The following is a 15,352-nucleotide window of genomic DNA, read 5'->3' on the forward strand; positions in this document are numbered from 1 at the left end:
TTAAAATCTACTTGAATGTGCTCTTTAACGAATTTGCATCATTACTTTTTCTCTTTGAACTTGTATTTCCATGAAACCTTCTCATAGAATCTTATTATAAGGTACTATGTTTTTATATTTCTTTGTAAAAAATACATATAAATGTGCATACACTTGCACATTTATATGTGTGTGTACATACCGAAATTACATTTATTTTATATTATTTTATATATATATATATATTTTTTTTTTTTTTTTTTTTTTTTTTTTTGTATTTTTCTGAAGCTGGAAACGGGGAGAGACAGTCAGACAGACTACTGCATGCGTCCGACCGGGATCCACCCGGCACGCCCACCAGGGGCGAAGCTTTGCCCACCAGGGGGCGATGCTCTGCCCCTCTGGGGCGCCACTCTGCCGTGACCAGAGCCACTCTAGCGCCTGGGGCAGAGGCCAAGGAGCCATCCCCAGCGCCCGGGCCATCTTTGCTCCAATGGAGCCTTGGCTGCAGGAGGGGAAGAGAGAGACAGAGAGGAAGGAGGGGTGGGGGTGGAGAAGCAAATGGGTGCTTCTCCTATGTGCCCTGGCCGGGAATCGAACCCGGGTCCCCCACACGCCAGGCCGACGCTCTACCGCTGAGCCAACCGGCCAGGGCTATATTTTTGTAATTTATTAAGTGAGAGGAGGGAGGTAGAGACAGACTCCCACATGTGCCCTGACTGGGATCCACCAGGCAAGCCCCTCCCAGGCACTGCTCCGCCCAGCTGGCTGCAGCTCTGTTCCTCAGTAAGGGAGCTGTTTTAGTGCCTGAGGCCGAGGCCATAGAGACATCGCCAGTGCCCGGGGCCAAATTTGCTCCATAGTTACAGGAGGAGGAGAGAGAGAAAGAGAGAGGGTAGGGGATGGGTGGAGAAACAGATTGGCATTACTCCTGTGCCCTGACCAGAAATCAAACCCAGGACTTCCATATTCTGGGCCGATGCTCTAGCAATGAGTCAATAGGCCAGAGCCCATTACATTTATTTTAACATTTTCTGTGACTTGGCAAAATAGTAAAGAGTCTAAGGTTTACCCTATATACAAGCTAACAAGTTGGTCTGCCTCAGCTTAATGCATGCTGGGAGAAAACACGAGTCCCAACAATAGCAGTAGTCAGAGTTCCAACATTTGCATGAGTTCTTTAAGCCTCAATCCTACAGTGTGATGTAAAGAAGGCCAGGTGACAGATGCATATGTCATGGGTTATATTATGGAAGAGGAACCATAAGTTTAGGGAACTTAACCTATGACTATATACAGTGAGCATGGTTACTCTTTGCTCCAGAGTAGGATACTATTTCTACTGTCTAACACTATGCTATGCTATTTTTTCTGTGCTAACATACTTGAATAGATAGGCTAAACAAAGGTACTCAGGACCTCTACTCATTAGACATGCAGAAATCCATGAGAAAATTGTCTATAAAAAAACTACATTATTCCAAATATTAACTAAAGATAGAAGAAAGTTTATTTTACTATTACAGTTATTAATAACACATGAATAATAAAGTTAGATTTTATTACAGTTATTAATAGCAACATAAGTGATAAATTTTTATAATTATTTATACATAAAAATTAAAGTATAAGAAATGCTTTAATAAAATAGATGGGTCATCCATCCATTTATAAATGTTGTCAATTGAAAGGTAAGATAGGATTCAGCCCCTCAGTTCTGCCTTTTCCCATCCTTTCTTTTCTGTTAGGTGCTGAAAAACTTTCTTCACAAAAAGCCATGAGGCTTCAGAATTGTATTATAATAATGTCACTCAATTCTTTAAACATGTTTCTATTTCTATTTTGAATTTACTTAATCACCTTATGTCAAAATTATGTTTAGTGATAATCAATGAGCAACTTCATTGAAAACTCTTTCAGTTTAATAGAAATCAGTGAGTTAGGAACCACCTGATACACAGAAAATGTATAGCGCAATCTTCAGAATCTGTCTTAGTACCAACTCTGGGCAGCCTGGAAGCTTGTTAGGGCATGTACCAATATAGAGTTCTGGATAGGTTTGGATATGCTGTTTGTTGTTAAATAAAGTAGAAAAAAGTGATTTAGGGACTCTGTAAGATATCATTATCCCACTTTTCAAGCAGATTAGTATGAATGAAGAGTAACATAGAGAAGAAGAAAAAGAAATTGATTTCCTTAGAACTGTCTTAAGTGTTTGTGTGCCACCTGGAAAGTCTTTATATATTGCTCTGAAAACTGCTGCTTTCGGGGGTATAATGATAAAAATTCTTCTTCCACCCCTCCCACTCATTATACAGTACAGTGTGTGCAACAAGATGTGACTAAAGTAATTTAAAAGTATGGTAGAGTTAGTATAATTCCTGAGTACCTAAAAGGCACAGAGCCAGATTTTCACATTTGCCAGCTATATTAAGATGACTACAGTGACAAATTTAACCACAGGCATTCCTCGGAGATTTGGTTCCAGACCATCACAGTAAAGTGAATGTCACAGTAAAGTGAGTCACACAAATTTCTTGGTTTCCCAGTGCGTGTAAAAGTTATGTCACACTATCTGTAGTCTGTTAAGTGTATAAATAGCATTATGTATTTTAAAATGTACATACCTTAATTAAAAAACGCTAACCATCTAAGCCTTCAGCGAGTCATAATCTTTTTGCTGGTGAGGATGTTGTCACAGTGTGGATGGCTGCTGACTGATCAGGTTCCTGAAGGTTTAGGTTAATATGGAAATTTCTTAAAATAAGACAGTGAAGTTTGCCACAATTGACTCTTCCTTTCATAAACAGTTTCTCTGTAGCATATGATACTATTTGATAGCATTTTACCCAAAATGGTACCCAGTCCCCTCAAACCCTGCCATTACTTTATCAACTAAGCTTATGTAATATTATTCTAAATTTCTTGTTGTTATTTCAGTCTTAACAGCATCTTCACCAGGAGTAGATTTCACCTCAGGAAACCACTTTCTTTGCTCATTTATACATAGCAACTCCTCATCTACTCAAATTTTATCATGAGCTTGTTGCAATTCAGTCATATCTTCAGGCTTTAGTTCTGATTCTAATTCTCTTGCTGTTTCAGCACATCTGCAGTTACCTCCTCCACTGAACTCCTCGAAGTCGTCCGTGAGGGTTGAAATCAGCTTCTTCCAAACTCTTACTAATGTTGATATTTGGACCTGTTCCCATGAATTACAAATATTCTTCATGCCATCTAGAATGGTGAATTCTTTCTAGAAGGTTTTCAGTTTACTTTATCCTGATCTGTTAGGATCAGTATCAATGGCAGCTATAGCCTTATTTCTTAAATAAGGTGTCTTAAATAATAAGATTTGAAAGGCAAAATTAAAGTTCCCAGAATGAATATTGTGTTAAGCTGGCATGAAAACAGCAAAAGTCTTATACATTCCCATCAGAGATCTTGGGTGACCAGGTGCATTATCACTGAAAGGAATCTTTTTCTGAGCTGTAGGTCTTGACAGTGGGCTTAAAAACTTCAGAAAGCCATGGTATGAACAGATGTGCTGTTGTCCCAGCTTTGTTATTCCATTTATAGAGCACAGAGAGATGTAGTGTGTTTCGGGAATGGTAATTGAACATTGACTTCAGCTTAAATCACCAGCTACTGTAGAGTGTTGTTTTGTCTTTTTTTTTTTTTTTTTTTTGTATTTTTCTGAAGTTGGAAACGGGGAGGCAGTCAGACAGACTCCTGCATGCACCCGACCAGGATCCACCTGGCACACCCACCAGGGGGCGATGCTCTGCCCATCTGGGGTGTCGCTCTGTTGCAACCAGAGCCATTGTAGCGCCTGAGGCAGAGGCCACAGAACCATCCTCAGCGCCCGGGCCAACTTTGCTCCAATGGAGCCTTGGCTGCGGGAGGGGAAGAAAGAGACGGAGAGGGAGAGGGGTGGAGAAGCAGATGGGCGCTTCTCCTGTGTGCCCTGGCTGGGAATCGAACCCAGGACTCCTGCATGCCAGGCCAACACTCTACCACTGAGCCAGCCGGCCAGGGCTTGTTTTGTCTTTTGAATCTTTGAAGCCAGGCAATGACTTCTCTCTGGCTGTGAAAGTCCTATTTGGAATAGGCTGTTTTGTGTACATTAAAAATCTATTGCTTAGTGTAACCACCTTCATAAATTTTCTTAGGTAGATCTTCTGGATAATTTGCTATATCAGTTGCTGCTTCCTCTTGCACTTTTATTTTTTGATATTTTAAGTTTTTTATTTTTCAATTACAGTTGACATTCAGTGTTATCTTGTATTAGTTTCAGGTGTATAGCATAGTGGTTAGACAATCATATGCTTTACAAAATACCCACCTGGCATTATACCTAGTTATTAAAATAGTATTATTATTATTATTATTATTTTAGCAAGCAAGAGAGACAGACAGGAAGGGAGAGAGATGAGAAACATCAATTCTTCATTGCAGTACTTTAGTTGTTCATTGATTGCTTTCTCATATGGGCCTTGACAGAAGGCACCACCTGACCCAGTGACCCAATGACCTCAAGCCAATGACCTTGGTCTCAAGCCAGTGGCCATGGGGTCATGTTTATGATCCCATGCTCAAACCGGCGACCCCATGCTCAAGCTGGTGGGCCCATGCTCAAGTTAGTCACCTTGGGGTTTCAAACCTGGGTCCTCAGCGTTGCAGGTCGACACTATCCACGGTATCACTGCCAGGTCAGGCTTAAATATTATCGACTATGTATCCTTGCTGTACTTGACATCTCCATGACTATTTGTATTTGCCAAATTGTACTTCTTAATCCTTTTGCGATTTTTACCCAGTTCCTCAACCACCCTCCCTTCTGGGAACCATGAGTTTGTTCTCTGTATCTACAGGTTTGTTCATTTCTTCTTTCGATTCTCATGTAAAAGAAATTACATGGCATTTGTTTTTCTCAGTTTCACTTGGTGTAATATCCTCTAGATTCATTCCATGCTGTTTTAAATGGTAAGACTTTATCCTTTTTTTTTTTCTTATGAAAAAGTAATATTCCATTGTAGATATGTACCACAGCTTGTTTACCCACTCATCCATTAGATTGTTTCTGTAGCTTGGCTGTTGTAAATAATGCTGCACATAAGAGAGTATATATTCTTTTGAATTAGTGTTTTGGGTTTCTTTGGATATATAATCAAAAGTGGAATTGCTGAGTTATGAAGCAGTTTCATTTTTAATTTTTGTGGTAACTCCATGCTGTTTTCCACAGTGGCTGCACCAATCTACATTCCCACCAGTCATGCGTGAGGGTTCCTCTTTGTCCAGAACCTAGCCAACACTTGTATGTTGATTTATTAATGATAGCTTTTACGAAAGGTGTGAGCTGAAAGCTCATTGTGGTTTTAATTTGCATTTCTCTGATGATTAGTGACGTTGAGTATCTCTTCATATGTCTGTTGGCCATTTATATGTCCTCTTTGGAGAAGTGTCTCTTGAAGTCCTCTATTCGTTTTTTAGTTGGATTGTTTGGTTTCAGGGTCTTCTGTGGTTTCATATAAATATTTGGATTATTTTTTCTAGTTCTGTGAAAAACACCTGTGGTATTTTGATAAGGATTGCATTGTATCTGTAGGTTGCTGTAGTTAGTATGGACATTTTTATGATGTTAATTCTTCTTGATCATGAGAACAGTATGTGCCTTTATTTGTATCTTTAGTTTCTTTCTTCATTGTCTTATAATTTTTTGTGTACATGTCTTTTACCTCCTTGGTTAAATTTATGCTTAGGTGTTTTATTTTTGATGGTATTGTCTTCTTAATTTCCTTTTCCTATAGTTCATTATTGGTGTATAAAAATGCAATTGATATCTAAATATTTATTTTGTATTCTTCTACTTGACTGAATTCATTTATGAGTTCTAGTAGTTTTTTGATGGAATCTTTAGGGTTCTCTATACATTGTAGCATGTTATTTGTAAATAATGACAGTTTTACTTTTTTTTCAGTTTGGATGCCTTTTATTTCTTCTTTTTTTGATAGCTGTTGCTAGGAATTCCTATACTACATTGAATAAAAGTGGTGAAAGTGTACATCCCTATCTTATTCCTGAATTTATATACTGCTCACAAAAATTAGGGGATATTTCAAAATGATTAGGAAGCGATAAAAAAAGAAGCATTTGATTTTTTTATTAAACAATAACATCAGAAAAGCAAACAAGTCAAAGAAAGTTGTTTGATTATGCAAATGAGATGCAAAACCGACTTTTATTTCACTGGTGAAAATGCACTATACAAGGGGCTGAAAGTACTAGAGTATCTGCACGGTTCCTGATCCTCCCTAATTTTTGTGAGCCATGTAGAAAACTCATAGATTTTTTTCTGCTGAGTATGATAGTTGTGTGTTTGTCATATATGGCCTTTAATATGTTGAGGTATGTTCCCTTTCTTCCCACTCTGCTGAGAGTTTTTGCCATAAATGGGTGCTGGATTTTGTCAAAAGCTTTTTCTGCATCTGTTGATATGATCGTGTGATTTTTATACTTCATTTTGTTTATGAGGTATATCACATTATTTGTGGATAATGTATCAATCTTGCATCCTGGGAATAAATCTAAGTTGATCTTGGTGTATGGTATTTTTAATGTATTGCTGGATCCAGTTTGATAATATTTTGTTGAGGATTTTTGCATCTGTATTCATCAGAGGTATTGGCCTATAATTATTCTTTGTAGTGTCTTTGGGTTTGGAATTAGGATAATGCTGGCCTCATAAAATGAACTTGGGAGTCTTTCCTTCTCATTAATTGTTTTGAGTAGTTTTAGGAAAGATAGGTTTTTCTTATTCTCATTGTTAACCCATTCATTGTTTAATAATATGTTATTTAGCTTCCATATATTGTGTATTTTTCAGTTTGTACTTGTAATTGATTTTAGCTTCATACTTGTGTTTCAACATGGTGCTTTATGATTTCAATCTTAAATTTATTGTGACTTGTGCCTAACATGTGGTCTGTCCTGGAAAATGTTTCATGTGCACTTGAAAAGACTGTATATCCTGCTGCTTTGAGGTGATATGCTCTGAAACTATCAGTTAAATCCATCTGGTCTAGTGTGTCATGTAAGGCCACTGTTGCCTTGTTGATTTTCTGTCTGTAAGATCTGTTCGTTTATGTCAGTGTGGTGTTAAAGTCCCCTGCTGGGACTTATATCTGTTAATCTTTCTTTTTATGTCTGTCAGTATTTACTTTATATATATAAGTGCTATTCTAGGTGCATAAATGTTTACAAGGGTTATAGTTTCTTGTTGGTTTGATCTCTATCATATGTAATGTCCTTTGTTTCTTATGATAGCCTATATTTTAGTTTATTTTATCTAATGTAAATATAACTAGTGCAGATGTTTTTTGTTTCCATTTGCATGAAATATTGTATTCCATCTCTTTACTTTCTGTCTGTGTCTTTTGATCTGAAGTAGGTCTGTTGTACACAGTGCATACAGTATATATGGATCTTGTTTTCTTATCCATTCAGGTACGCTCTGTTTTTTGATTGAAGCATTTAGTCCAATTATATTTAAAGTGATTATTAATAGGTAAGTAGTTATTGCCATTTTATTAATATTTATTTCTCTCTCTCTCCCTCCCTCCCTTATTATTTTTTTTTTTTAAGAAGTCTCTTTAACATTTCTTGTAATACTTGTTTGGTGGTGATGAACTCTTAACTTTTTCTTGTTTGGGAAGCTCTGTTTCTTTTTCAGTTTTGAATAATAGCCTTGCTTAGTAGACGAGACTTGGATGTAGGTCCTTGCTTTTCATCACTTTGGATATTTCATGTCAATCTTTTGTGGCCTGAAATGTTTCTGTTGACAAATCAGCTAACTGGCTTATGGGAGCTTTGTTGTAGATAACTATGTTTTTTTTCTCTTTCTGCTTTTAGATTTTCTCTTTCTCTTTACTCTTTGATGTTTTATTATGATGTTTCTTGATGTTGACCTCTTTGGGATCATCTAGTTAAGTACTCTCTTTGTTCTTGAACATGTGTGTCTTTTTCATTCACCAGATATGGGAAGTTTTCAGTTGTTATTTTTTTCAGATAGGTTCTTGATTCCTCACTCTCTACTTTTTCTGGTACCCCTATGATATGAACGCTTTTTTCTTGATGTTGCCTCATAGGTCCCATAAACCAGTGGTTTTCAACCTCTTTATACTTGAGAACTGGTGAAAATAGAATTAATTTGAAAAAAACTAAGGTAGAACTCACTCTGAGCATAAAAGCAAGTTGGGCTGAGATCATTGGATCTATAATCTTCATAGAACATGTGTGTGGTTAACTGTTTTACAGCCTGGCAGCACTTTGTGGAACCGAGGTTGAAAAACACTGCCTTAAACTATCCTTGTTAAAATAAATATATATATATATTTCTGTTTTGTTTCCAGCTACCTTTTTTTTCCACATTGCTGATTTGATCCTCTGCTTTATTTAGTATACTGTTTATTCCTTCTGTTGTTCTTCATTTTTGTTATTATATTCTTCATTTCTGACCCTTTTTTTCTTTTTATGCTGTTGAAGTTCCACTAAGTTTTTGAGCATTATTTTAACCATTGTTTTGAACTCTATATCTGATAGATTGCTTTCCTCCATTTCATTTATTTTCCTCGAGATTTCTTTCCTTTTACATGGTATTTTTTTTGTCTCCCTATTTTAGCTGCCTCTCTCTGTTATGTGTAATAGGTAGATCTGCTGTATCTCCCAGTAGTGGTAGGGTGGCATTGTGTAGTAGGTGCCCTATGGAGCCAAGTGGCTCCATCGCCCTGATCTTCTGAGCCAGGTACCCCAGGAATGTCCTTTTTGTAGGTTATGTGTGCCCTCTTACTATAGTTAAGCATTGACTGTTGTCGGCATGTTTGTGGTTGGGGTTGACCCTCAGGTTGGCTGGCTGTATGGATTGGCCATAATCACAGTGTATGAGCTACTTTGCAGGAGCTGACCCCGCAAAGCGGAATTTGCCCCATCAGGGTCTGGCACCTGCTGAGACCTTCCTTGGAGTGTACCACTCTTGTAGCTGTTTGGGTCATGCTCTGTTGTGGTCTGAAGCCAGCCACTGAGTGTGTTGGTTTTGGGACCTCTTGGGAGGGATTCCATTGTAGGTCTGTATCAAACACTGCCTATGACTGGGCCTGGGTGTACGAGGAAGAGACCAAGCTGTGTACCGAGGCTGGCTGCCATCAGATTGAGCACAGGGTAAGTCAGCAAAAGTGCCCAAGGCTCCCCAAGACGTGCCACCATCTGCTGACCGCCTGTTAGGCTCAGCCACTGAAATACCTTGGGTTACATGATGGAGGTTTTCACAGTCACCAAGGGAGGGCAAGTGGTGTTCACCAGCTTAATAAAGATTCAGACTCGCCTCCAGTGCTGCGACTGAGTCTCGGGGTATACTGCGGGCATCTGCCACCCATCTGGGGCCCGCAGAGCCTGGCAGTGGGGCGGGCTCCTTGGGGCCATTAGGGTAAAGCCAACAGAGTTCATCTGAGTAGAGCAGACCAAGGTGTGGCTGTTTGAAGGGAGGGCTCAGCACAAAAAAGGTGGTGCCTGTCTCGTGTGCAGGAAGGTGGGTTTTGCCCTAATCCATACAACTGAGTCTCTATACCTGTTTGTCTCTCTCACTCTCCCGAGCTCGCAGAGTGTAAGAAAGATGCATCGCAGGCCCAGATGACTGCTGCCAGCAAAGTCCGCCGCAGTGCTGCTGGGCAGGGCAGGGCCTCTGTGACTCACCCAGTGTGGAGCTAGTGCAGTCCTTTGGCTGTTGATGTGCCTAACACAGGGATGGTGATGCTGGTCTGGCACTCAGGGCAAACGGCCCCTGTCCAGAATTGCACAACTCAGTTTTTCCCTGGCTTTCTCTGGCACCCCCAAAGCTATTATGAAATTACTCAGGAGTTTTTTAAGAAAGACTGCAATGATTGCCTCTGAGAGAGCCCATAGCTTTGTGAGTTGGGTATGGCAGGACTCTGGGAGGCATCAGGGTGGGACTAGTGTAGTTGCCCAGGCTGTTGCCATGTGGGGAAAGTGCTTGACCTAGGGAAGGTGGCATCTGTGGGCAGTACGGGACAGTGGTAGCTGTCCCTCTAGCCCTCTCCTCTGAGCCACACAACTCACTTTCTCCCTGTATGACTCTGGCACCCTCTGAGCTGCCGTCCCTCCACGGGAGCCCAGGTGAAAGACAAGATTTTGTGCCTTGCCCCTTTCAGGGGATTCCTGGATTCCCCTAGCCATCCTTCTCAGCAGGAAGACAGAATCCCTGCTGATCTTCACAGCCAGGTGGAATGTGGGCTCCCCTTCCCAGCAGTGGCACTCTGGGCTCTGGGCTGGGGAGTCTGGCGCGGGGTTGAGAGTCCTCACTCATCAGAAGGGACCTTTGCAGCCGAGATAGCCCTGTGGATTCTCAGCTGCCACACCTGAGGGGCCAGCCCTTTCCACTTCTCTGTCCCTCCAACCCATTGTGATTGCAGGGTGGCTTCTTTATGTCTTTTGTCTTAAGACTTCTCTTCAGCTAGTCTTCAGATGGTTATACAGGTGGATTGTTCAGTAATTTGGGTGTAATTTTAATATGGTCAAAGTGGTGAGTGCAGACAGCTTCTTTACTCACTCTGCCATTTGGATAAAGTCTCACTTTGCACTTTTATGTTATGAAGGTGGCTTCTTTCCTTAAGCCTCGTGAACCAACCTCTGCTAGCTTCAGATTTTCTCTTGCAGCTTTCTTATCTCTAAACCTTCATTGAATTATAGACAGTTAAGTGTCTTGCTCTGTCTGGATTAGACCAGAACACTAAAGCTTTTCTCCATATCATTAATCAGGGTGTTTCGCTTTCTTATTGTGTTCACTGAAGTAGCACTTCTAAATTCCTTCAAGAATTTTCCACTGCATGGATAACTTGAATAAATCTTTGGCGCAAGGGGCCTACCTTTCCATATACAGTACTTTCATCTCTAAGCTTAATCATTTCCAGCTTTTGATTTAATATGGAAGACATGCAACTCTTCACTTGAGTACTTAGAGGCCATTGGAGGGTTAGTTGGCCTACTTTCAATATTATTGTGTCTCAGGGAATAGGAAGACCTGAAGAGAGAGAGAGAGAGAGAGAGAGATGGGGGAATGGCTGGTCTGTGGGGCAGTCCAAATACACAGATTACTCTGGGGAACAAAATGTTTGTTGCATCCACAAGAACACTTGTTCTTACCTAATTCGAGTGTGCTGGTCTCAAATCTGACATTAGTTATTCTCTGTAAGCTACAGTTATTTTGCAGTTCAAACATTTAGGTTTTTATCTTGTAAAATTTTCAACATTTAGTTTAACATAATGAAGTATAATGTCTTCTTGAGGATCATCTTTGTAAAAATATAATTTATATAATGTAGTAAATACACTAATACACTAAAAGATATGATTGTATCAGAATTTGTCTACAATTTTGAAATAGAACATATTAAAACACTTATTTTAATCATAAAATTTGCGCAAAATTTATTTAAATTCTATTTAGGCAAAAATTGGCATTTGTAGCTCTTGCGTTTGTGTGCTTGTTGAGGATAATCTCGTTTGATGCGCCAGCAATAGTCTGCTCATCACGAACAACTCCAAGATTTTCGGGAAACTTATCAAGATGACAGTTCAGAAAGTGAATCTTAACACTCATGTTACATCCAATGTTGCAGAAAGCTAACAGCATCCTTTGAACCAGAAGTTCATAGCTTTTTTGTTGCCAAGGAAGTTCTTTGTAACTGCCACAAAAGACTGCCATGCTGCTTTCTCCTCCTTATTCATCTTCTTGGCAAATTCTTCGTCACATATGAGGGTTTGAATTTGAGGTCCATTGAATACACCTGCTTTTATCTTCTCGAACGACAAGGCAGGAAAAGCAGAAATAATATGTTGAAAGCATACACTTTCTCTATTCAAAGCCTGAACAAACTGCTTCATTAAGCCAAATTTGATATGAAGTGGGAGAATAATGATCCTGTTTCGATTAACTACAGGTTCATTCACAATATTTTGCATCCCTACTTCCAGAGCTTCACGTTTCGGCCACTCCTTCTGTGTCCAGTGTTTCTCCCGAGCTCGGCTGTCCCACAAACACAGAAAGCAAGGATACTTTGTGAAACCTGTCTGTTGTCCTCGCAGGAAAGTTACCATTTTAAGGTCCACACAAATGCTCTAGTTATGCTCCTCATACTTCAGAAAGTCGAGGACAATTTTTATGTCATTCTTACTAAGTCATTCAATTTGGGTTGGCTAAACTGCTGAGGGGTTAATGACTGCTTGGCATCAGAAGAAGACTCTTCAGATTCTACAACCATTTTCTCATGCATCTTATCAAAATACACTTGATCACCATGTTCACTTTTTTCATCCTTAGAAGAAATAAAACCATTAAAAATGGGAACCAGGAGTGTCTCAGAGTGTGGGATTGGTCGTATTGCTGAAGGAATATTAGGATATCCGATCATATGCCGTTTTTTCTTGCCGATGCCCTTTGTATGGATCGGACAGAAATAACTGTCACTGTTGTGGTCCTTAGGTTCATACCAAACCATGGGGATACCAAAAGGCATTCCTTTGTGTTTTCCTTTTGTCCAGTCATGAAGCATTTCCTCACAATTATGACACACTATATGAGGAGCCCAATTCTTGTCTTGATCGCCAAGGGGAACTTGAAAATAGGCAATATATGCACATGTCACAAATGATGAAATATTGCGCTTTTGTCATTAAAGTGTGTAATAGCCACATACATAACAGAAGGTGTCAGGACTATTCTTACATTTACGCCTACTCGAAGAAGCTATGATTCAATCTTAAAACAAAATAAGAGAGTGTTTTTATCAGATAATAATTTTTTATATTTAAAAATAATTACAATTACGTAAAAGTGATGTTTGTAAAACATTAATTGCCTTGTGGTTATGTTCAATCCAAGAGTTCAATCCCTTTAACTCCAATTTAAAAACCAATGCATGCTATTAACTGTAACAAAAAGAAATTAAAATTGCATAAAAACTAGAGCATGCACCAAAAAACGGATTTCAGATTTGGAATCAGCGATGCAGAAATATATAGAAACAGTTCTAAAACCTCATTTAGCAGAAAATTAAAATTATTGTTCCCCAGTGTTATTTGTAGATTCTTTTTATATGGGTACGTTTCATGGTACCACGAGACAATACAATAGTAACGTCAAAGATAACTGATCACAGATCAGCATAACAAAAAAATAATGAAAAAACTTGAGATACTACAAGAATTGCCAAAATGTGACACAGACATCAAGTGAGCAAATGATGTTGGAAAAATGATGCCGATAGATTTGCTTAATACAGGGTTGACACAAAACTTCAATTTGTAAAAAAAATGAAATATCTCTGAAGCACAGTAAAGCGAAGTGCAAAAAAAATGAGGCATTTCTGAATATTATATCTTTAATTAAAACTAACACAAGGATCTAGCTTTTGTCATTACTGTTGGTTTTATTTTAATTTTTACATTGAATTTTTCATTTTGTTATTTTCCTTGCACCTTGGCTAATGTTTTTTAAGAAGTAAATAATTAGTATTAGGATCTTGAACTTCATTATATATATATATATAATTTATGAAAAAGGCACAGGAGAGTACAAAATGCTGTTTTGGTAGAGACATTATCTGTAAGATGGAACTAAACATCCTTTTAATATGTTAGTTGCCAAATAAGAGATGATACTTGTAAAAAATTTAAATTGGACACCATTTCCAGACCCATTGTTATTGAATTTAATATATGGTAGCTTAGTAGAGTTTTATAATCGATTTTCAATTTTCATGCTAAATAAAGAAAACATGGATATTTGAAATGTGCGTTTGACCCTCAAATATGCTTATCTGAGTTTTCATTATCTTTTGTAACAAGAGACTTTACTATAGTAAACAAAATTGAAAAAGAGGAAAAAGACACTTGAAATATTAGATCATCTGTCTCTGAACCAATAATATACTGTGTGTTCCTGGTATTATTTAAAAGAAACATATTAAATTTCTCTTAGCTTGGAGAAATTCTCTGTAATATTCAGGTTTCAAAATAGGCAGTTTTAAAATTGTTTACTTGTATTATAGATAATTGGGTAATTGTGTGAATGATGTCAGAATGGTGGGTTCAGTTTCCCTTCAATCACTAGTTGCTTTAAAGAGTAAAACTGTTACCATGGACAGCACTTGAGCTAGTCAGAAGCATGCTGAGGAAAGTCTTAATCTAGTTTTTGCGGAACAACTTGATAGAACAAACACATACATTTTTTAAGTTAATGTTTTCCTAGTAGTGGACTTCATTATTTTTAAAAAATAAAATAGTATATCCTGTGTATATTTTAGGTTCTCAAGTTTTGTCAAGATATTTAACAGCTATTTTGTAATTCTAGCTAAAAGCACACAGTACTAGGTCTGTTATTAATAGTTACTTGTTCTAACAGGACAGACCACTTATATGCCTTCTTCATTCAGTGGAGTCCAGAAATATATGCAGAGGATACTGGTGAATATACCAGAGAACCTGGATTTATAGTTGTAAAAAAGATCGAAGAGTCTGAACCAAGTGAAGATTCTACTAATGAAGCAGCAGCCAGAGAATGGGAGGTAAGGAGGAAACTGTGAGGATCTCATTATTCATGTTCCTTTGTGTGAATTTATAGCCTTATGGTAGCACAGGAGAGTACTCAAAATCTTGATACAAAAGAACACTTTTCTGTTTCTCTCCTCTTTCTGTAAAATCAATAAATAGATCTTTAAAAAAAAAAGGAAATATATACTGTCCGTGTATATATATGTTCATTGAATGAACCTGATTAATAACTTTAGTTCATTAGTATTTGTCATTTTTCTTTTGCTTTAAAATGGAGAAGCAGTGTATCAGCAATAAAATGACTTATTGAGTGCATTTTAGAATAATGATGCTGTTATACTAATTTTTATAAAACTGTTTTTTCAGATCTGTTTTATTTTACTGTGACCTGATATATGAGCAGGTGCAACACATTCATGCAAATAGACTACACCTAAGCATTATCTTGGCATGAATGTAGTGCTAGAGAAATAAGCTAGTGCTAATTTCTGTTGTGATTGCCTGGATCAATCTCTAGATGCATTTGAAAATATAGAGCAGATGCTAAAATGTGTTAATGGGGTCAAATTTTGTTATCCATGTGGTGTTAATGTTTATTGTTGTTTGTGTGATATAAATTTATTGTGCATGTGGTTAACATGTATAATGATTGAAGATATACATGGCATGTCTTTTGTTTAAAATGTGAACTTGATTTTAAATGTCCATTCTGTATAATATGTCCATCCCTTAACTTTAATATAATGGAATA

The 15,352-nt window shown here is 38.0% G+C and overlaps 1 protein-coding gene across 2 annotated transcripts in view; it reads left to right on the plus strand.

Annotated features, from left to right (window-relative positions):
• OXR1 (oxidation resistance 1) overlaps window positions 1-15,352 on the plus strand; it is a 507,670-nt gene that overhangs the window by 456,033 nt on the left and 36,285 nt on the right. For both annotated transcript variants that reach the window (XM_066379348.1, XM_066379349.1), the window contains one exon: window positions 14,453-14,615. In XM_066379348.1, the coding sequence (XP_066235445.1) occupies window positions 14,453-14,615 (163 nt within the window). The remainder of the gene's footprint in view (window positions 1-14,452; window positions 14,616-15,352) is intronic.

The sequence above is a fragment of the Saccopteryx leptura genome, chromosome 3 (assembly GCF_036850995.1).
Source record: "Saccopteryx leptura isolate mSacLep1 chromosome 3, mSacLep1_pri_phased_curated, whole genome shotgun sequence".
Classification (NCBI taxonomy): domain Eukaryota; kingdom Metazoa; phylum Chordata; class Mammalia; order Chiroptera; family Emballonuridae; genus Saccopteryx; species Saccopteryx leptura.